We start from the raw sequence: 22,177 nt of genomic DNA on the forward strand, positions 1-22,177 counted from the left end.
TCGGGATCCCTTCCAGACTCTCCTACGTGAGGGGTCCCCTGCTTCTTGGGGGGGTCTCCCAAATGAAGCAGAGAGCGGGGCTCCGGTTGCTCTCGGCTTGCAAAGGGTTAAAAAGAACAGAGCTGGATTTTAACTCCAGCAGAGATTATTTTTTGATCCATAAAGTCAAACAGTTTTGGTGTTGTTGTTTCATGTTTCTTTGTGCAACTTGATTTTCTGAGGTTCCATTTCTATATGGAGTGTAGCTACTTCTGTATCAAAGCATAATATATTTTAAGATGTAACGTTAACGGTAGAAATGCACCATTTAATCCACAGTGATCTTCACTGCTAAAGTATCATAAAATTTGTTTGCCTGGGGAATTCAAGGAGGCAGGGAAATCATTAACCTGCTGGCACGAGTTTAATGTTGTTTGGAGACCATAACTCCCCGGAATTTCATATTAGCTATGTGTTTGTGTGTGTTCAGCACACAGAATTGTAGGTGAGATGGAATAAAAGGCCTCCCAGGAAATTCACTTTGACTTCTTATTCATTGTTTCGAATGTGAGTTCACTTACAGATGAGAGTGGACCATGTTGATTGCTGAATAATTACACCATCATCCACACATTAATTTGAACAAGCCCTTGAGCATGAATAAAAGAGGCACAGCTCTGATCCAGGAGCCACTCATATCATGCTCTAGGATGGCATTGATATAGGGGGCTTAACGTACGACTGGTGGAATCGGTGTTGGGAATTGCATTCCACCCTTGCTGCAGATATGTGGGACTGTTACATGTCACGTGTGTTTACATTCCAGCGCAGGTTGCTGGAGTCCTGTGAGCGGAACATCCGCTCTCTATTGCTTTTGTTTTTCTCTCTCACTGAGAAGAACGGCAAGGAGAGAAGCCATGTTTTCTTTGTCCTGATTTATGTACAATAAACGTAGTCTAGTATCCATGCCTAGAGCCAGATCTGTTGTGTGTTTACTCTGCTGAGTAACGTGTGCTCATGAATGCACAGCAGTGTGAGTCACGGACGCACGTCGGAGGAGGATGACTGATGGATCTCCGCAGCGGCAAGGCTGAGAAGGGAGACCCAAGCCAGCTGGCTTTCCGTCCCACAATTCCAACAATCAGGACAACCAGCGGGAGACAGTGGTGTAGAAAGGGAAGCGGTGGGGGTGAGCCGCCCCGGGTGTCATCATGAGGGGGGTGGCAAAATGCTCAACGTTTCCAAGCACAATTCAAAGTGTTGGTGCTGACCTTTAAAGCCCTAAATGGCCTCAGTCCTGTATGCCTGAAGGAGCGTCTCCACCCCCATTGAGATCCAGCGCTGAGGGCCTTCTGGCAGTTCCCTCGGTGTGAGAAGTGAGGTTACAGGGAACCAGACAGAGGGCCTTCTGGGTAGTGGCGCCCGCCCTGTGGAACGCACTCCCACCAGATGTCAAGGAATTAAGCAGCTATCCTATTTTTAAAAGACATCTGAAGGAAGCCCTGTTTAGGGAAGTTGTTAATATTTAATGCTGTACTGTTTTAACACTTGATTGGGAGCCGGCGAGGGTGGCTGGGGAAACTAAGCCAGATGGGTGGGGTATAAATAATAAATTATTGTTGTTGTTGTTGTCATCAATGCCAGCCCCCAAAAGAAAGCAACAGCTTTGGGCACCACGCCCCTTCCGCCGCCACCAGTTGCTCTGGTGGGGAAGGAGAAGGAGGGCAGGGGCAGTGGGGGTGGAGGCTGAGGCTGGGGAGAGGTCATCGCCAGTCCGAACCTCCAGGACACCGATCCTCGCGCCCTTCTCCGCCCCAGGGAGGCCACGTGACGGCCGGCTGTGTCACAAAAACAGAGTTAGGTTCCTTTTTACCTTTATCAGAGCATTTTCAAGAAAGACAAAATGACACAATTCTCTTCAGATTACAACCCTTTATTGATGATCAAGTAATAAGCAATAAGGACTCAATCATTCATCACTCATACATTCCTTTCATACCTGCCAGATGGCTGGACCCACTAAAAGATGGCCAGTCTCTTCCATGGGTCGTCGGACGGCAGGCAGGACAGCACGCAAAGGCCTTCCCGGTTCTTATATAGGCCCAGGTCCCATATGGCTCCATTGTCTTGTATTGAAGGGGGTTGGACCAAGCGATAGCTGTCATCATGCTTATTCCTCAAATAGACATGAATAATTATAGTTGAAAACAGTCTGGTTTCCGCCATGTTTGATTCCTCAAATAGATATGAATAGCATGTTTCAAACAGTCTAGTTTCTGCCATATTGTCACTGTCCTTATGAATAGTATGTTTCTTTCCACATGTCTTCTTTAAGAACAGTCATTTGTCTCAACCATATTTTCAATTCTCAGGTTATCCTTTATGTCATCCAGACGTGTTGTCATAACATGTCCAAAGATTAGGAAAAGAAGAAAGAAGAGGAAGCAGGATTGCATTCAAAGAGACTGTAATTTTGGATTGTGACTTGGCTGAGATTTGTTGGAACAGTTTTAATAAGGCTTTACAGAAACTGGACCTAGAAACTGGAGAAATACCAATTTGGATTATTAGACAATCATTATAAGAGTCATATTGAACTGCCTGAGTGGATAAGATTTGAAGGCTGGGCTAGGGAGGGAGATGAAGGGAAAGTGTCATCTTGCTGAAGGGGAGGAGAAAGGCTGGATACTAAATGCAGCTGGGATTATTCTGGAGTGCATATTCTGAATAATTGTTCCTACAGATGATTTTCAGACGGATATGGGAGTTTCCTTTTCATCTCTTTTTGTATTTTTTATATTAAGTTTCCTTTATTTTGAATTTAGGAGGACACACACAGGAAGAGGAGAGTTGGAGGTGCGAGGGACCTGCAAGGAACGCAGGGAAGGAAGGATCTCTCAGGGTGGGAGACGGGGAGAAGAGGGGGTCACACAGGGAAGAAGTGGGGGAGCCTGCCTTTCTATTGGTTGACGAATGATATGATATATATATGATATTGTTGTTTAGCCGTGTCTGACTCTTCGTGACCCCCTGGACCAGAGCATGCCAGGCACTCCTGTCTTCCACTGCCTCCCGCAGTTTGGTCAAACTCATGCTGGCAGGTTCGAGAACACTGTCCCACCATCTTGTCCTCTGCCGTCCTCTTCTCCTTGTGCCCTCCATCTTTCCCAACATCAGGGTCTTTTCCAGGGAGTCTTCTCTTCTCATGAGGTGGCCAAAGTCTTGGAGCCTCAGCTTCAGGATCTGTCCTTCCAGTGAGCACTCAGGGCTGATTTCCTTCAGAATGGATAGGTTTGGTCTTCTTGCAGTCCATGGGACTCTCAAGAGTCTTCTCCAGCACCATAATTCAAAAGCATCAATTCTTTGGCGATCAGCCTTCTTGATGGTCCAGCTCTCACTTCCGTACATCACTACTGGGAAAACCATGGCTTGAACTATACAGACCTTTGTTGGCAAGGTGATGTCTCTGCTTTTTAAGATGCTGTCTAGGTTTGCCATCGCCTTTCTCCCAAGAAGGAGGAGTCTTTTAATTTTGTGACTGCTGTCATGATATATATGATACAAATGTGATAAAGGGTTTTCTTAGTTATTCTTCCCCCTTTCTCTTTTCTATATAATTGTGTTTTGTAAGGGTTGTTTAATAATTTTAGCTTTATTATTTTTCTTTTTTGGTTTTCTCTCTGTATGAATTTTTTGATGGGAAGTGAGGCGACCGTTCTGAGTGAAGCTCTTCCCACATTCCAAGCACTGATAGGGTTTCTCCCCTGTATGAATTCTGTGATGGGAAGTGAGCTCAGGCCCCTGCCTGAAACTCTTTCCACATTCGAAGCAATGATAGGGTTTCTCTCCTGTATGAGTTCTTTGATGGGCAGTGAGACTGTTCCTCTGACTGAAGCTCTTTCCACATTGCAAGCACTGATAGGGTTTCTTCCCGGTATGAATTCTTTGATGAGAAGTGAGACTGTTTCTGACACTAAAGCTCTTCCCACATTCTAAGCACCGATAGGGTTTCTCCCCTGTATGGACTCTTCTATGCACAGCAAGATCACCTTTCTGACGAAAGCTCTTCCCACATTCCAAGCACTGATACAGTTTCTCCCCTGTATGAATTCTTTGATGAGAAGTAAGATCATGCCTGAGACTGAAGCTCTTCCCACATTCCAAGCACTGATACGGTTTCTCCCCTGTATGAATTCTTTGATGAGAAGTGAGATTCTTACTGTGACTGAAGCTCTTTCCACATTCATGGCATTGGAAAGGTTTCTCCCCTGTATGAATTCTGTGATGGGAGGTGAGATGGGTTACCTGACTGAAGCACTTTCCACATTCCAAGCACTGATAGGGTTTCTCCCCTGTATGAATTCTTTGATGAGAAGAAAGTGTGGCACTGTGACTGAAGATCTTTCCACATTCCAAGCACTGATAGGGTTTCTCCCCTGTATGAATTCTTTGATGGGAAGTAAGATCTTGCCTGAGACTGAAGCTCTTTCCACATTCGAAGCACTGATGCGGTTTCTCCCCTGTATGAATTCTTTGATGATAAATGAGAGTCTTACTGTGACTGAAGCTCTTTCCACACTCATGGCATTGAAAAGGTTTCTCCCCTGTATGAATTATTTGATGGGCGGTGAGATTGGTGCTTTGACTGAAGCACTTTCCACATTCCAAGCACTGATAGGGTTTCTCCCCTGTATGAATTCTTTGATGAGAAGTGAGATGGGTTCCCTGACTGAAGCTCTTTCCACATTCATGGCATTGAAAAGGTTTCTCCCCTGTATGAATTCTTTGATGGGAAGTGAGATGCTCCTTCCGACTGAAGCTCTTCCCACATTCCAAGCAATTATATGGTTTCTCCCCTGTATGAACTCTTTGATGCAAAGTGAGATTACCCTTTTGATTAAAGCTCTTTCTACATTCTCTGCACTGGTACAGTTTCTCCCTACTCTGTGTTCTTACGTGTGAAGTATCACTCTGAACGAAGCTCTTTCTTTGATGGGTGTTGGACTGGGAGCTCTGACGGATGTTCTCTCCACACTCTGAATATTTATATGACTTCTCCACTATGTGGATTCTGTTGTGGTCTCCCTTGTTCTTCCCTTCTAATTCATCACTATCTGCAATGAAGAGAGAAGCTAATTAGAGCCTCAGGAAGAAATGGAGCTAAAGTTTATTCAACAACGTTAATGAATGCTTGTGACAGAGGAAGAACTGAAGAGAATTAGATGTGACGCGTCCTATTGTTTTCACTGTTTTTGTTTGCTGGTATTAACTGAAATATTGCTTGGCTTTTATCTGGGATGGATATTTTTCCAGTTGAGTTCTGGAATCCACTCCATCTCCAATCAAAACTGATATTATGATCCAACAGGGAGCCTTACTGAGAGAGTCCACGATCCCACAATTCTCCTGCTTTACTTCTTTATGCTGAGCTGTCTGGTCAGGATCCAGCAACATCCACGCCTTGTCTGTGAAACAAACAGCAACATCGTCACCTGAACACTCCCCAATCAGAAGTTATCTCAATCTGGTTGGTCTAGATTCAAAATTATATGTAAATCTCTTTCTTCATGTTGAACCGCCCTCCCATGTTTATGACGAGACCAACTCTGTCTTGTTTCCTTGGTAACAGAGGAGGAAAAATGACTATTACTCACACTTAATCTGAGCACTTAAATGGCCGCAAGAGCTCCTATTATAGATATTATTTTTTAGATATACAAATGTCATGAAAACACTCAGCCTACATATTTGTATCATTTATTATTCCTATGTTCCTCATTTTTAAAAGCAAATAAAAGTTATACAAAAAGAAAAAGGCAGCCCAGAGTCCCCACTTGCATTCAGTTTGCAAAGCAGAATCAGGTTCCTTTAAAGAGTCGTGGCTTCTAGTGCTGCGCGACGGATCAGTGAGTTGTCTGACATTGACAGGGCATCCAGATCACAGAACTGGTTTTAGACATTCTGAGCTGCCAAATCATCGCGTTGGCCGGGGAGCTGTGATCTACTCCTGGCTCAAATTGCCTGCAGATGACAAAGGCTCAGGCAGGCAGGCAGGCAGGTAGGTGGGGGAGCCCGAAATGGTGCTCCCCTTCTCCATCTCCATCTGCCTGCCTGCCTCCCCCCACCCCCAAGCTGAGGAAGCCCCAATACCTCTCTGGCTCCATCCATCCTTGTCCCCATCTCCCCTCCCCTGGGACTCACCAGATCTCTCAGAGGTCCCTGGGAGGGAACGCTCAGAGGTTGTGGGGAGGGATACAGGAGACAGCCTGACCAGGTCAACCGTCCATCTTCCCTCTTCCATCTCCTCTAGCTTGACAGGATCCGTCTCACTCATCCTTCTTGAAGAGTCAAGGAGCCAAAACGAGCTGCAGGGTCCTGGGAGAGAGGAAGAAGCAAAGGCAGCCTGAGGCCCTGCAGGGATTCTCCTGCCCTAGATATTTGTGCCCTAGCACAAATGGGGCAGCCCCTTCCCAACAGAAGCCCCATTTTTTCTTTCGTGTATTCAATAATTTTTATGCCTTTTCCATTACTAAAATCCAACATAAACCACATTTTATCAACCTCAAATTACAATTACAATTCAAATAAATTATGAAGTCCATTGTACGTTTTGTGTGGCCTCCCGCGTGCTAGACTTCAAGGTGAGATAATTTTGTTTCATCCTACTTCCGAAGTCTGTCTTAATCCAATTCCATTCTGTATTTATCTTAATGCCTTATCAGCAACTACAGAGTTTTTGACTTCCTTTTGTACTTAGACATTTAATAAATTTTATTTTTGCCAGAGGACTTCTGCACCCCATATATTTCCTGTATGTCAGGGGTGGCAAACTTCCAGGAGACTGCAATCTACTCACAGAATTAAAAACTGGGAGTGATCTACCCCCATTTTATTGGGGTTCAGGTCAAAGTTGTTCAGCTTGTTTTAGAGAGGGGAAATGCTCCGTTTTAGTGGGGTTCCTTTTGGGGAGGGGGATTAGCCGCTGACCAAAATATTGCTGTAGAAGCAGCTAAAACTACGTCTTCCATTCAAGAGCAAAGGGCAAAACGCAGAGAGGGAGAGGAGGCGGGGCCAGGTGCTCTTAGGCAAAAGCAAAGGAAAAGGAGCCCACGATCGACCTGTGGGACATCCCTGCTGTATGTGATCTTCATTTTTTCCATGTTGATTCCTCATTCCTCCTCTTCTTCATCATGTCTAAACATCTCCAGTGGTTCCAGTTTCACCTAGACTTATGGGTTTATGGGGCTCACAGACAGGTCTTGGTGTCCAAACCAGACACCATCCTGTCCCCAAGCCTGACAACTGCAACATCAGAGCATGGGCAGAAAATAGACGAGTAGTTATTACCTGTAGGTGCCCCCATGCAAGGTGCTTTGTTTGGAGATCCCTGTTGACGCTCTTTGAGCTCTCAATAAGGTCATTCCCCTGATTCCTCAAGTGTAAGGACCCAGGGCTGTCTGAGTTAGGGGGTTCCTTGGGGTCCAGGTCAGCTGGCTAGTCAGGATTGTCACCTGCAGAGTATATGTCAACTAAAGAACAATAGTCTGCCTTGGATCGAGGACTTTTGGAGGTGTTGCTGAATGTGGAAGCAGAAGAGCCGGTGATGCCACACTTTTGAATAATCTTGAGACTGATACACCACTCCTCCTTAGATATTCTCTGTGTTTATACACCATATTCACAAACCTTACGCTCCTCTTGTGACAAGATTTCCAAAGGCTTAGGGTAGCTTGAGAGAAGTAGCTTATTTTGAGACAGAACCCATTTCCAATTCTTGTTTATAAAAACCCTCTCCCCAGTTGGTTTGATTTTGGCTTCTGACAGGACATCAGACCATTTGATAATCTTGCATATCGTTTCATATTGATATAGGGATCTGGTGTGCAAATTCCAGTAGAGTACAAACTTCTTAAGTGTTCTGTCCGGACCCAGAGCAAGAGCTACTCTCAAGCAGGTTAAAAAGTTTTTTAAAGTCAACTTTTTTATGTTGCAGTATTTTGTAATTTTTAATGTTTTTGCTCTTCTTTGTGCTTATAGACCTCCTTTTGCCATCATTTGCCCTCTCTTTTTTTTAAATTAAATTTTTATTGAAGTTTTAACAAACACCATAACAAAAAAAGAAAAAAAGAAAAAAGGCATAACATACAAATACAAAAAATAAAACACGTATAACCTCAATTTTTACTTTCTTTAAGCTTACTTTCACGACTTCCTCATACCTTCCCTTTCTGTATTCTAATTTCAAGTTCAATTTTCAGCAAATCCTTTCCCTACTTTTAAAATAATTTTGATAACAGATATTTTCTTCCAATTATCCCTTACTGCTTTTAACCCCTTAATAACCAATCCAACATTTTTCTAACCTTCATTAATTTTACAATATTTTTTTAGATACTCTTTAAACTTCTTCCAATCTTCCTGCGCCGTATCACTTCCCTGGTCACGGATTCTGCTCGTCATTTCTGCCAGTCCCATATAGTCTATCACCTTCAGTTGCCATTCTTCCACGGTGGGTAGTTCTTGCATCTTCCAGTACTTTGCGATGAGTATTCTTGCTGCTGTTGTAGCATACATAAAAAATGTTCTGTCTCTCTTTAACACCGATTGGCCGACAATGCCCAGGAGGAAGGCCTCTGGTTTCTTAGGGAAAGTGTACCTAAGTACTTTTTTCAGTTCGTTATAGATCATTTCCCAGAAGACCTTAATCTTTGGGCACGTCCACCAAAGGTGAAAGAATGTTCCTTCAATTTCTTTACATTTCCAACATTTATTATCGGGCAAATGATAAATTTTTGCGAGCTTGACTGGGGTCATGTACCACCTGTATATCATTTTCATAATATTCTCTCTTAAGGCATTACACGCCGTGAATTTCATACCTGTGGTCCACAACTGTTCCCAGTCAGCAAACATAATATTGTGTCCAGCGTCTTGTGCCCACTTAATCATTGCAGACTTAACCACTTCATCTTGTGTATTCCATTCCAACAGCAAGCTATACATTCTTGACAAATTCTTAGTACTGGGTTCTAACAGTTCAGTCTCTAATTTTGATTTTTCCACCTGGAAGCCAATTTTTCTATCTGTTTTAAACACTTCCATTATTTGATGATAATGAAGCCAATCTCTCACTTTCCCTTTTAGTTTTTCAAAACTTTGCAGTTTCCATCTGTCCCCCTCTTGTTCCAGAATTTCTCCATATCTTGGCCATTTGGCCTCCATATTAAATTTTTTAATGGCCTTTGCCTCCATTGGTGACAACCACCTTGGAGTTTTACTTTCCAGCAAATCTTTGTATCTAGTCCAGACATTATATAGTGCTTTCCTGACAATGTGGTTTTTGAACCCTTTATGAACTTTGACCTTGTCGTACCAAAGATATGCATGCCACCCAAACATATTGTTATACCCTTCCAAGTCCAAAATGTCAGTGTTCTCAAGAAGCAGCCATTCTTTCAACCAGCAAAAAGCTGCTGATTCATAGTAAAGTTTTAAGTCCGGCAGGGCAAACCCCCCTCTGTCTTTCGCATCAGTTAATATCTTGAATTTTATTCTGGGCTTTTTGCCCTGCCAGACAAATTTAGATATATCTTTCTGCCACTTCTTGAAACAATCCATCTTGTCCAATATTTGCAAAGTTTGAAACAAAAACAACATTCTAGGCAACACATTCATCTTAATAACTGCAATTCGACCCAACAAGGAAAGCTTCATGTTTGACCAAATTTCTAAGTCTTTTTTACTTCACTCCAACATTTCTCATAATTATCTTTAAATAAGTTCAAATTTTTTGAAGTCATATTAACACCCAGATATTTCACTTTCTTAACCACAGTTAACCCTGTCTCATTCTGAAACCTTTCTTTTTCCACTGATGTTAGGTTTTCCCCCAATACTTTCGTTTTTAATTTATTCAGCTTAAATCCTGCAACCTGACCAAAATCTTGAATTAACTCTAAAACTCTTTTTGTACTAGATTCAGGCTCTTGCAAAGTAAGTACCAGGTCATCTGCGAATGCTTTCAGTTTATAATCTTTCGCTCCGACCTGTACACCTTTAACCAACTGGTCCTTCCTAATCATGTTCAACAGCACCTCCAGGACCGATATAAAAAGCAATGGAGAGATTGGGCACCCCTGACGTGTCCCTTTTTCTATCTTTAGTTCATCTGTAACCACGTTATTTACAATAAGTTTTGCTTTTTGTTCAGAATATATCGCACCTATACCATTTTCAAACCCTTGGCCTACCCCCATCCCCCGGAGGTTCTTCATCATAAAATCCCAAGATATATTGTCATTTGCCCTCTCGGCTCTTTTAACTTCCCGTGTTGATCTATTTTAAAAGATATTATTGTTGTTATCTGGTTCCACACTCTCTGCCATATTTTATTCCATAAGGTTTTACAAGTACCTATCAGGATGGTAAGAATTTTATTAGTGTCAGCCTAAAAGGATTTTATGCATTCTATGTCCCTTGTTAGTAGTACAAGTCACCCAATGACTGATAATTCCTCATTTGCACCAGAGGCCTGGGAGAAGGAGTCTTTTATCCTTGTAATAGCATTTCCTGAGGATAGTTCTGAAATTTGCATTCAGATTAGTTCCTCTACTTGTTTAGCCTGAATTTGGCCTTAAGTCGCTTTCATGTGAAGTGAGGCACTCCTTCTGAATGATGGGAAGTGGACTGGGAGCTCTGACTAAAGTTCTCTCCACACTCTGAATATTTATATGGTTTCTCCAGTTTTGTGGATTTTTCTTGTTGTCTCCTTCCTTCTTCCTTTCCAATTCACCACCTACAACCTACAATCTACTGTTATATGGCAGTATTATTATCATTAATAATAATAATAATAATAATACCCCGAGGAAGAAATTGAGCCTGAAATGACTGAACAATGCAAATGAATGTTTGTGAAAGAGGAAGAAGGGAAGGGAGTTACTGCCTTTTTTGGCTGGTATTAGCTAACGTATTTATGGGACCCGGAGATTTAAAAAGCCTGGCTCTATCCAGGGATGGATTTAATTTGGCTCAGTCGTGGAATCCGCTCCATCTCCAAGCTCAGTCATTTCTTTGCTCAACCAAAAACAGAGAGATGCCGAAAGGGAAAGAGAAAATTAGACAGGATGTACCTCCGCATCCCTGAGATCTCTGAAGCCTACATGGAAGAAGGCCTGGGCAGCTCAGAGCAGCCTCATCCTGGTTGGAAAAGGCAGGACTGGTGGAAGAATATTCCCAGACAGAACGGGAGATGCATCTCCTATGGAGAGTTGTGGGTGTGTTAACATCTCAGGTGCTGCAGGGGGCGCTATGGGGCTCCCTCAAAATAGAGGAGGTTTGTCCTTCAGAGATCTGTATGGAATTTCAAAACTGATCTTATGATCCAGCAGGGAGCCTTACCAGAGAGGCCACGATCCCAGGATTCTCCTCCTTGACTTCCTTCTGCAGAGCTCTCTGGTCAGGATCCAGCAAAGCCCAGTCCTCCTCTGTGTAAGGAACAGCTAGTCTTCAAAGCACACTGGACCCTAAGGAGAAAAGGGAGAAGAAAGATGATATTATTCTACACATTGCTCCGTTCTTTTCTGTAACAATTTTGTTGTGTATTTTAATGATGGGTTTTAATCTTTGTGTAAGTGGGGCAATTCCATAAAACAATAATTTTATTATCTATGCAGCACTCATCTTCAAGTAAATCTTTGCAAGCATTCCCATTTTCCAGATGGAAGGACCTCCTCTCCCTTCATCTGGTGGGGTGGACCCTCCCCCTGCCCTCAAGCCAACTTCAAGGGGCACCAGGAGGGGGAGGGGAGGGAATGGTTGGCTGGTTGGCATCCATCTGTCTTAGGAGACCATGGAAGAGTGTGTCTTTGGGAGTGAGATCCAGTTGTTGGAAGGTAACAGCGCCAGCCGTGGGTGTGGAGACCGACAGGGGAGAGACGTGTGTTGTTGCATCTGGGACACAGGAAGTGGTCCAGTTGTGCAGATGCAGATGCAGACGGGCTTTTCTTCTCCCTGTGCTCCCCCCACGTGGGAATGTTCCCCTCTGGCTGCAGCCTCTGTTCCCAAAGGTGACTTTTCCCTCCCTCTGAAGGGGGTTTATTTCCTTGACCCAAAGCCCCCTCCCCCAAAAGGAAGGCAGCATCTGGATCCCAAGGAAGAGCAGAGCTGCATATTTCCTGCGAAGTGGCCCCTCCCTGGCTTGGCAGAGAGGACAAAGGAGGACCCTCTGCTCCCTGACTTGGGGGTCTCCCCCCCCGGCATGATCTGAGCAGGGACCCCCATGCCCCCTCCCTGCCCCCCAGGGACCCCCTTCTCCCCATTGCACCCTCAGAGGGAAGAGAGAGGAGACTCACCCGAGTCCAGGAGGGGCTTTTGCAAAGGAGAGAGAAGAAGGAGGCAGGAAGGGAGGGGGAGGGGGGAATTTAGCCATGGAGGACCTTGCCCCCTCCCCTTCCTGTCCTCTCTAGGACTCCAGCTCTGCTCCTCTTAACCCTTCCCAGCCCAGCCCAGCCCTCCCTCTCCCCGCTGCCCCACGGAGCCCCCTCGGAGCCCCACTCCGCGCCAGGGAGACGGGGCTTCCCCAGGAGTCTCCGCCTGCTCCAAGCAGCCTCCTCGAGAGGAAGAGGAAGCCCAGATCCCCCCGAGGGAGACACGTCTTCCCTCCAGCCCCCCATCTTCCCGGGGGCAGCCCCACTGAATTGGGGGGCCAAGCTGGGGTCCGGAGACAGGCGCCTCCTTCCATTGGACTTGGAGGCTCTGGAGTCAGACTTGGGGGGCCCTTTCCCCCCTCTCAGTCCGCCCCCCACACCCAGGGGGTCCCCTCAGCCCTCCTTCTTGGGGGTCTCCCTCCGCAACCCCCTCTCAGTCCGCCCCCCACACCCAGGGGGTCCCCTCAGCCCTCCTTCTTGGGGGTCTCCCTTCCCTCCCCCCCTCAGTCCGCCCTCCACACCCAGGGGATCCCCTCAGCCCTCCTTCTTGGGGGTCTCCCTCCGCTCCCCCCTCTCAGTCCACCCCCCACACCCAGGGGGTCCCCTCAGCCCTCCTTCTTGGGGGTCTCCCTCCGCTCCCCCCTCTCAGTCCGCCCCCCACACCCAGGGGGTCCCCTCAGCCCTCCTTCTTGGGGGTCTCCCTCCGCCCCCCACACCCAGGGGGTCCCCTCAGCCCTCCTTCTTGGGGGTCTCCCTCCGCCCCCCACACCCAGGGGGTCCCCTCAGCCCTCCTTCTTGGGGGTCTCCCTCCGCCCCCCCACACCCAGGGGGTCCCCTCAGCCCTCCTTCTTGGGGGTCTCCCTCCGCTCCCCCCTCTCAGTCCGCCCCCCACACCCAGGGGGTCCCCTCAGCCCTCCTTCTTGGGGGTCTCCCTCCGCTCCCCCCTCTCAGTCCGCCCCCCACACCCAGGGGGTCCCCTCAGCCCTCCTTCTTGGGGGTCTCCCTCCGCTCCCCCCCCAGTCTGCCCCCACACCCAGGGGGTCCCCTCAGCCCTCCTTCTTGGGGGTCTCCCTCCGCTCCCCCCTCTCAGTCCGCCCCCCACACCCAGGGGGTCCCCTCAGCCCTCCTTCTTGGGGGTCTCCCTCCGCCCCCCACACCCAGGGGGTCCCCTCAGCCCTCCTTCTTGGGGGTCTCCCTTCCCTCCCCCCACCTTCCCCTCCAAGCTCCCCCCTCAGAAAAGGCGCCTTGCCTTTTCCCGCCAAAAGGGCTGGCTCCGCCCCCCGCTGGCGTGGCAGCCAATCAGAGCGAGGCTCCAGGAAATTTCTGAGGGACTAAATCCACTGACTGGCCTGGCTCTGCTGTCCATCACAGGCCCAAACAAGGGGGGCGTCTGCAAGCTGCCATATATCTATAGATCATCTACGTCTTATCAATTATCCATCCATCTCTTTTAAATTGTTAGGGTTTGAAATTGAGGCCTAACCTAATGAATAGTAGTAATAAATGGATGGAGGACAAGTCTGGGAAGGGGCGAGAGGCCCCCCCCCTGCCCCCCTCAAGGCTCCTCTCAGGCTCCTCCAGGGTCCAAGGCCTCCTCCATTTTTGAGGGCCAGGAAGTGAGTGGCCCCTGCAGCTTCGCCTGCTGGAAAGGGGGCCACATGCCAGAGGCCAGCCTGGCAGGGTTGTTGTGGAAGGAGGAGCGCCTGGGAGGAAAGGAGGCGCCAGGGAAGTGCCATTCTGTCAGTAAAGTGCCTCCGTCTCTCACTCCTCCTCCAAACGAGAACCAGGGGTGTATATATATCTATGTAGGTAGGTAGGTAGGTAGATGATAGATAGATAGATAGATAGATGATAGATAGATAGAGCCCTAAACGGCCTCGGTCCAGTATATCTGAAGGAGCATCTCCACCCCCATCATTCAGCCTGGACACTGAGGTCCAGCGCCGAGGGCCTTCTGGCGGTTCCCTCCCTGCAAGAAGCCAAGTTACAGGGAACCAGGCAGAGGGCCTTCTCGGTAGTGGCGCCTTCCCTGTGGATGCCAAAGAGATTGACAACTACCAGACTTTTAGAAGACATCTGAAGGGAAGTTCAGGGAAGTTTTTAATGTTTGATGTATTACAGTATTGTAATATTTTTTTGGAAGCCGCCCAGAGTGGCTGGGGAAGCCCAACCAGATGGGCGGGTATAGATAATAAATTATTATTATTATTATTATTATTATTATTGAGATGTATGTGTGTATAACAGACAGGCACAAAATTTGGCCGCCGGCCCTTCCTCCCGCTCCAAACATAGAAGGACCGGTTGCCCTGACCCAACATGGCCTCTGCTCTTTCTGGCCTCCGTGGCAATGTCAACTCCGGTACGGCCCTCCTCGCGCGGTGAATGGAGGGGCAAAGTCAACTTACACTTGGACTTGGAGGCTGTCAGGGCCTGAAGCGCAGCAGGACAGGCCCAGCTTTTCTCCAGCTCCGCTTGCCCAAATGCAGCTGCTCCCCTTCAGGCCGATGTTCCCCTTCCTAGAAATGGGGGCCTGGTGCTTCCCTCGCTCTCTGCTCCCTTCCCTGAGTACTTCCACCATTCAGTGCTTTGGACGCAGCCCCGCTTCCCTGGCGGAACAGCAGGCTTAAGGGCACCAGGAATATCTACCCTTTATGAACTCCAGAGGGGAGCTTCTCGCTCCTCCTGTGACAAGATTCCCAAAGGCTGAGGGTAGCTTAAAAGAACTAGTCTCTTTTGAGACAGCACCAATTTCCATTTCTTGCTTATCAAAACCCACAAATGCTCAGCTAGGATTTTTCCAGAAGGTTTTACAAGTATCTATCAGGATGGTAAGGGTTTTATTACAGTGAGCCAGAAAGGATGTTATGTGTTCCATGTCCTCTGTCAGTGGTACAATGACTGATAATCTCTCCTCATTTGTCCGAAAAGGTTGGGAGAAGGAGTCTTTTATCATTGCTTTAGCATTTCCTGAGGTCACACCTGAAATTTGCTTTCACATTAGTTTGTCTACTTGTTTAGCCTGAATAGGGGAGAGAGATGTGTTGTTGCATCTGGGACAGAGGAAGTGGTCCGGTTGTGAAGATGCAGACGGGCTTTTCTTCTCCCTGTGCTCCCCCCACGTGGGAATGTTCTTGTCTGTCTACATCCTCTATTCACAAAGGTGACTTTTCCCTCAATTTGAAGGGGGTTTATTTTATTTACCCAAATCCCCCTCCCCCAAAAGGAAGGCGGCATCTGGATCCCAAGGAAGAACAGCTGCAGTCCTCCTGTGGCCTTATGAGGCGTTGCCCTCAGGTGGGAAAAATATTGCGCCCGGGAAAGGGAAAATGGGAGTCAACAGACACTCAAGGAATAGTTTCGGAGAAAAAGCTTTATTTCTACCATCCATGAACTGGTAGAAGGAGCAAGTGTGATAACTCACAAACAAGCACGAGTTCACAGCCATTTGCACAGAGCATCTATTCCCCTTCCAGTTCCCTCCCCTTTCTCCTCCTTCGGAAAAGTTCTGCCCCATGTCTCCTGAGCATGAACAGAAAGTTCCCATCTTGGGACTATTTTGGACTGTCCCCAGGAAAAGGGGGTGAGAAACCAAAGGGGGTTTCAGAGTGTTCAGTCGTTTCAGTCTTTTTGTTACAGCAAGAGCAATATGCTTAGCTAATGCTTTTAGCCTTAGAGAGAGAAAAAAGATTTGAGAGTTCCTGAGGCGAGGCTTGGAGGCCTGGCTGGGGGAATTCACAAACAGTTTTAGGGTTTTTAGGGTAACCTGACTGTCTTTCTTCACTCCTGCGAAGTGGCCCCTACCTGGCCTGGCAGAGAGGACAAGGGAGGACCCTCTGCTCCCTGACTTGGGGGTCTCTCCCCCCAGGCATGATCTGAACAGGGACCCCCATGCCCCCTCCCTGCACCCCGGGTAGTGGCATAACAAGGTCAGGGGGTACCTGGTGTGGAAAAGTTTTTGTCACCTCCCCAATATTGACCTCTATTTTTTGCCTGCAAAAATGTTTTGACTTTATTTCACATTTTCTTACAAAGGATTGTGGATTCTGGGCCTCTGATAACAAGGAGGCCACTGTGGAGAGATGCTTAAATCTACAGGATGCATTGTGTTTTGGCTTGTGTTGTTTTATTTATATTTTTTGTTTATTTATTTATTAAAATTAAAAAACCTGTAAAGTTGTTTACCAATACAAAAAAAACAAAGAAACAACAACACCACTGCAGTAAAATCAATAAAAATTAACAAGCCTACTTTAAAACAGAGAAAAGCTAAAATATTAAAACAGATTAAAATTACTTCAGCTTCCTAATGCTTTTAGCCGCTGCCTGAAAAGAGTCTAGCAAAGGCACGCGCTTTATTGCAAGAGGCGGGGAGTTCCAAAGGGCAGGTGCTGCCACACTAAACAACGCAGTGCTGGAAAGGGGGTGAAAGGCAAGCGGCCAGCCTGGCAGGGTTGGTGTGGAAGGAGGAGCTCGTGGGAGGAAAGGAGGTGACATGGAAATGCCATTTTTTAAAAAAAAAATTAATATTTATTAAAGTTTTAAAGGTTACACAAGAAAAAGAAAAAACACCATATTAAACAGAAAACAAGACATCACAATAAAAAAGAGCAAAAAAGAAAAAAAAATACAAACAATTAAAACAAAAACAAAAACAGTTCAAACCTTCACATAACTTATCTTTCATTTGCTTGTTTCCTTGACCTCCTCACACCTCCCTTTTTTGTATTCTAGTTCTAAAAGTAAAGAGCCTCCGTCTCTCACTCTTCCTCTAAACGAGAGCCAGGTGTGTCTGTGTGTGTGTGAACATATAGAGTGAGGAGAGAAAGTATTTGATCCCCTGCTAAATTTGCTTTTTTGCCCTCTGACGAAGAAATGCCTAGTCCAAAATAATAATGGTAGGTTTATTGTAGCTGTGAGAGACAGAATAACAACAGAGAAACCAAGAAGACAAAAGTCAAAGATTCATAGAATCATAGAATAGAATCATAGAATCATAGAGTTGGAAGAGACCACAAGGGCCATCGAGTCCAACCCCCTGCCAAGCAGGAAACACCATCAGAGCACTCCTGACATATGGTTGTCAAGCCTCTGCTTAAAGACCTCCAAAGTAGGAGACTCCACCACACTCCTTGGCAGCAAATTCCACTGTCGAACAGCTCTTACTGTCAGGAAGTTCTTCCTAATGTTTAGGTGGAATCTTCTTTCTTGTAGTTTGGATCCATTGCTCCGTGTCCGCTTCTCTGGAGGAGCAGAAAACAACCTTTCTCCCTCCTCTATGTGACATCCCTTTATATATTTGAACATGGCTATCATATCACCCCTTAACCTCCTCTTCTCCAGGCTAAACATGCCCAGCTCCCTTAGCCGTTCCTCATAAGGCATCGTTTCCAGGCCTTTGACCATTTTGGTTGCCCTCCTCTGGACACGTTCCAGTTTGTCAGTGTCCTTCTTGAATTGTGGTGCCCAGAACTGGACACAGTACTCCAGGTGAGGTCTGACCAGAGCAGAATACAGTGGCACTATTACTTCCCTTGATCTAGATTGATGATGATGATTATTTTTTGTTCTTGTTCCTACTTTTCTCTCTTTTATTTATTCCCAATATCATCCCGATCTTAATCCTTTATCTTATCTTGACAGCCACTGGCATGCAACTTTAATCATATTTAACAGATCTATATGTAAATTAACATGCAAGATGAAATTTTTGTTCTTCTTGTTGTCCCTCAATTGTTTTCGGTGCAGTCCCTCCTCAGAAGGCCCTATTTCATTCCACCGTCTTACCTTCCAGGACTCTGGGCTGTCTTCCAGCTTTCCTTTGTTTAATTAAAATTAGGACATGTAATGTATTTTAATGGACTGATATTTTCCCAAACCGAAGAATCTTCCCAAACTGAAGAGACCACACTGTGGGATAGATTTCACAGTTAATAATTGTTCGGTTCCTCTACAATCCAAGCTTGCTCCCCCTGAGCCCTAAGGGAAGCTTACAAAGATCAAAGATTCATCTTCACTTTTATAAATCCATATATGACAAAAGTCCATGCAAGCAGATGTGGTTTCCTGTGTGAAATATTCCCCAGTTGTAATCTGTCGGTTGTCTTCAGCCCCCTTTGAGAGGGACCCCTTTTTCAAACCCGTATAAATTATTTGGTGGGCAATGAATGAATCTTTTCCCACATTCCAAACACTAAGACGTTTTCTCTGTTGTATGGATTCTTTGATGGGAAGTGAGATTGCCCCTCTGACTGAAGCTTTTCCCACATTCCAAGCACTGATAGGGTTTTTCTCCTGTATGAATTCTGCGATGGGAAGTGAGACTGGAGCTATCAGTGAAGCTCTTTCCACATTCCAAGCACTGATAGGGTTTCTCCCCTGTATGAATTCTGTGATGGGAAGTGAGACTATCCTTCCGACTGAAGCCCTTTCCACATTCGAAGCACTGATAGGGTTTTTCCCCTGTATGAATTCTTTGATGGGTAGTAAGACTTTCCTTCTGACTGAAACCCTTTCCACATTCGAAGCACTGATAGGGTTTTCCCCCTGTATGAATTCTCTGATGAGAAGTGAGATTCCCCTCCTGAGGGAAGCTCTTTCCACATTCCAAGCACTGATAGGGTTTCTCCCCTGTATGCATTCTTTGATGGGTAGTAAGACTATCCTTCCGACTGAAGCCCTTTCCACATTCGAAGCACTGATAGGGTTTTTCCCCTGTATGAATTCTCTGATGAGAAGTGAGATTCCCCTCCTGACTGAAGCTCTTTCCACATTCTGAGCACTGATAGGGTTTCTCCCCTGTATGAATTCTGTGATGGGAAGAGAGTGTGGCACTTTGACTGAAGCTCTTTCCGCATTCCAAGCACTGATAGGGTTTCTCCCCTGTATGAATTCTTTTATGGGAAGTGACCTTGTGGCCCTCCCGGAAGCTTTTCCCACATTCCAAGCACTGATAGGGTTTCTCCCCTGTATGAGTTCTTTGATGGGAAGTGAGATGTGCGCTTTGATTAAAGCTCTTTCCACATTCCAAGCACTGATAGGGTTTTTCCCCTGTGTGAACTCTTTGATGGGAAGTCAGATCACCACTCAGACGAAAGCTCTTTCCACATTCTGAGCAGTGATACGGTTTCTCTCCTGTATGAAGTCTTTGATGGGAAGTCAGATGACCACTCAGATGAAAACCTTTTCCACATTCCAAGCACTGATAGGGTTTCTCCCCTGTATGAATTCTTTGATGGGTAGTAAGACTTTCCTTCCGACTGAAGCTCTTTCCACAATCCAAGCACTGATAGGGTTTCTCCCCTGTATGAATTCTTTGATGAGAAGTGAGATTCACCCACGTACTGAAGCTCTTTCCACATTCCAAGCACTGATAGGGTTTCTCCCCTGTATGAATTCTTTGATGGGAAGTGAGATCACCACTCAGACGAAAGCTCTTCCCACATTGGAAGCACTGATAGGGTTTCTCCCCTGTATGAATTCTTTGATGAGAAGTGAGATTCCCCTCCTGAGTGAAGCGCTTCCCACATTCCAAGCACCGATAGGGTTTCTCCCCTGTATGAATTTTGTGATGGGAAGTGAGGTGACCCTTCCGATTGAAGCTCTTTCCACATTCCAAGCACTGATAGGGTTTCTCCCCTGTATGAATTCTTTGATGAGAAGCGAGATTCTGGCGGTGACTAAAGTTCTTCCCACATTCCAAGCACTGATACGGTTTCTCCCCTGTATGAACTCTTTGATGGGAAGTGAGATTCCCCCAGTGACTGAAGCTCTTTCCACATTCCAAGCAATTATATGGTTTCTCCCCTGTGTGAACTCTTTGATGCAAAGTGAGATTACCCTTTTGATTGAAGCTCTTTCCACATTCTCTGCACTGATACAATTTCTCCCTACTCTGTGTTCTTTCGTGTGAAGTGAGGGTATTCCTTCGAATGAAGCTTTTTCTTTGACGGGAGGTGCACTGGGAGCTCCGACGGATGTTCTCTCCACACTCTGAATATTTATCTGAATTCTCCGCTATGTGGATTCTGTTGTGCTCCCCCTTGTTCTTCCCTTCTGATTCATCACCATCTGCAATGAAGAGAGAAGCGAATTAGAGTCTCAGGAGGAAATGGGAACTCCAGATTATTGAACAATGTTAATGAATGCTTGTGACAGAGGAAGAACTGAAGAGAATGAGATGTGAGGCCGTACAATAGTTTTCACTGTTTTTGTTTCCTGGTATTAACTGAGATATTGCTTGGCTTTTATCTGGGATGGATATTTTTGTGGCTCAATCATGGAATCCACTGCATCTCCAATCACAACATGTTATGATCCAACAGGGATCCTTACTGAGAAAGTCCATGACCCCACGATTCTCCTCCTTGACTTCTCCTGTGTGAGTGCCTGAGGGCCCTGCTCTTGCCACTAACCACCTGGCCCGGGGCGGGGCCTGAAGCCTCAAAAGGACTGCTCTGCTGCCCAGGAGGACTCCCTTGTGTGAATGCCTGAGGGCCCTGCTCTTGCCACTAACCACCTGGCCCGGGGCGGGGCCTCAAGCCTCAAAAGGACTGCTCTGCTGCCCAGGAGGACTCTCCTGCGTGAGTGCCTGAGGGCCCTGCTCTTGCCACTAACCACCTGGCCCGGGGCGGGGCCTCAAGCCTCAAAAGGACTGCTCTGCTGCCCAGGAGGACTCCCTTGTGTGAGTGCCTGAGGGCCCTGCTCTTGCCACTAACCACCTGGCTCGGGGCGGGGCCTGAAGCCTCAAAAGGACTGCTCTGCTGCCCAGGAGGACTCCCCTGTGTGAGTGCCGACCTCAGTGATCACGGGTAGGAGGAGGAGTTACGCTAAGACCAGACCATGTCGTTACAGAGGAGGCAGGTTTAGTCGTTGTTTGACGACTATTCCTGCCTCCGGGTCTCGTCCTGACTGGATGGATACTAGAATCAGCAAGGGATACCCACATGACCTGAAGGTGCTGCTGTGCAATGCCAGGTCAATGATTCATAAGACCACTGCCATCCATGACTTGATCATGGATGGAGGACTTGAATTGGTATGTTTAACAGAGACTTGGTTGGATGAAGCAGATGGGCCTGTCCTTGTCGCTGCTTGTCCACCAGGTTTCTCTTACGCACAGCAACCCAGGTCATGTGGGCGGGGAGGGGGGGTTGCAGTGATTTTTAGGAAGTCATTAGTTTGCACCAGGCGTCCTATTGGGAAGACCCAGTTTTCCGAGTGCATGTTCTGGAAGTTGGGCAATAGGGGCAGTACAGGATTCCTTTTGGTGTACCGACCTCCCCGCTGCACCAAGGATTCCCTGCCCGAGCTGCTTCAGGTCGTGGCGGATGTTCTCCTGGAGACACCTAGCTTGGTTGTCCTAGGGGATTTTAATATCCATGCCGACACAACCTTACAAGGGGCCGCTCGGAACTTCGTGCAAAGCATGGCCTCCATGGGGCTGTCCCTGAATAAGTCTGGCCCAACCCATAGCCGCGGACATGCCTTGGACCTGGTGTTTACCTCTATGGATGTTGGTGATCTGACACTAAGTAAAAGCGAAACAAAAGAAGTGCCATGGTCAGATCACTTCCTGGTGCAACTCGACTTCTCTGCGATCCATCCCCTCTGCAGGGAGGTGGGACGAATTCGGATGGTCCGCCCCCGCCACTTAATGGATCCAAATGGTTTCCAGAGAGTGGTAGGGGATGTTTTATCCCATGTTGATGGCCTTTCAGCTGATTCCCTGCTGGCCCGCTGGAATGTGGAGTTAACCAGGGATATTGACT

General features: G+C 46.7%; 2 protein-coding genes and 1 long non-coding RNA gene across 8 annotated transcripts in view; all 3 read right to left on the reverse strand.

Moving 5' to 3' along the window:
* Positions 1–14,437, reverse strand: part of LOC310702310 — a 39,460-nt gene extending 25,023 nt beyond the window's left edge. The window contains exons 1-2 of the long non-coding RNA XR_014523446.1: positions 14,281–14,437; positions 27–1,269 (exon numbers count right to left, since the gene is read on the reverse strand). This is a non-coding gene — a long non-coding RNA (uncharacterized lncRNA). The remainder of the gene's footprint in view (positions 1–26; positions 1,270–14,280) is intronic.
* Positions 1,892–22,177, reverse strand: part of LOC310702296 (uncharacterized protein) — a 74,324-nt gene continuing 54,038 nt past the window's right edge. For 4 of the 6 annotated variants that reach the window (XM_083493716.1, XM_083493719.1, XM_083493720.1 and 1 more), the window contains exons 2-5: positions 11,380–11,504; positions 6,181–6,354; positions 5,358–5,444; positions 1,892–5,093 (exon numbers count right to left, since the gene is read on the reverse strand). In XM_083493716.1, coding sequence (XP_083349842.1) covers positions 3,589–5,093; positions 5,358–5,444; positions 6,181–6,313 — 1,725 coding nt within the window. In that variant the 5' untranslated portion in view covers positions 6,314–6,354; positions 11,380–11,504 and the 3' untranslated portion in view covers positions 1,892–3,588. Of the gene's footprint in view, positions 5,094–5,357; positions 5,445–6,180; positions 6,355–7,326; positions 7,358–11,379; positions 11,505–12,332; positions 12,473–22,177 lie in introns of those variants that run through there. The other 2 variants (XM_083493718.1, XM_083493715.1) reach the window with 2 other exon arrangements.
* Positions 17,955–22,177, reverse strand: part of LOC310702287 (uncharacterized protein) — a 213,331-nt gene continuing 209,108 nt past the window's right edge. The window contains exon 6 of the mRNA XM_083493693.1: positions 17,955–20,477. Within this exon, the coding sequence (XP_083349819.1) occupies positions 18,601–20,477 (1,877 nt within the window). The 3' untranslated portion in view covers positions 17,955–18,600. The remainder of the gene's footprint in view (positions 20,478–22,177) is intronic.

This window comes from Podarcis liolepis (genome assembly GCF_965112155.1).
Source record: "Podarcis liolepis genome assembly, chromosome: 2".
Classification (NCBI taxonomy): Eukaryota; Metazoa; Chordata; class Lepidosauria; order Squamata; family Lacertidae; genus Podarcis; species Podarcis liolepis.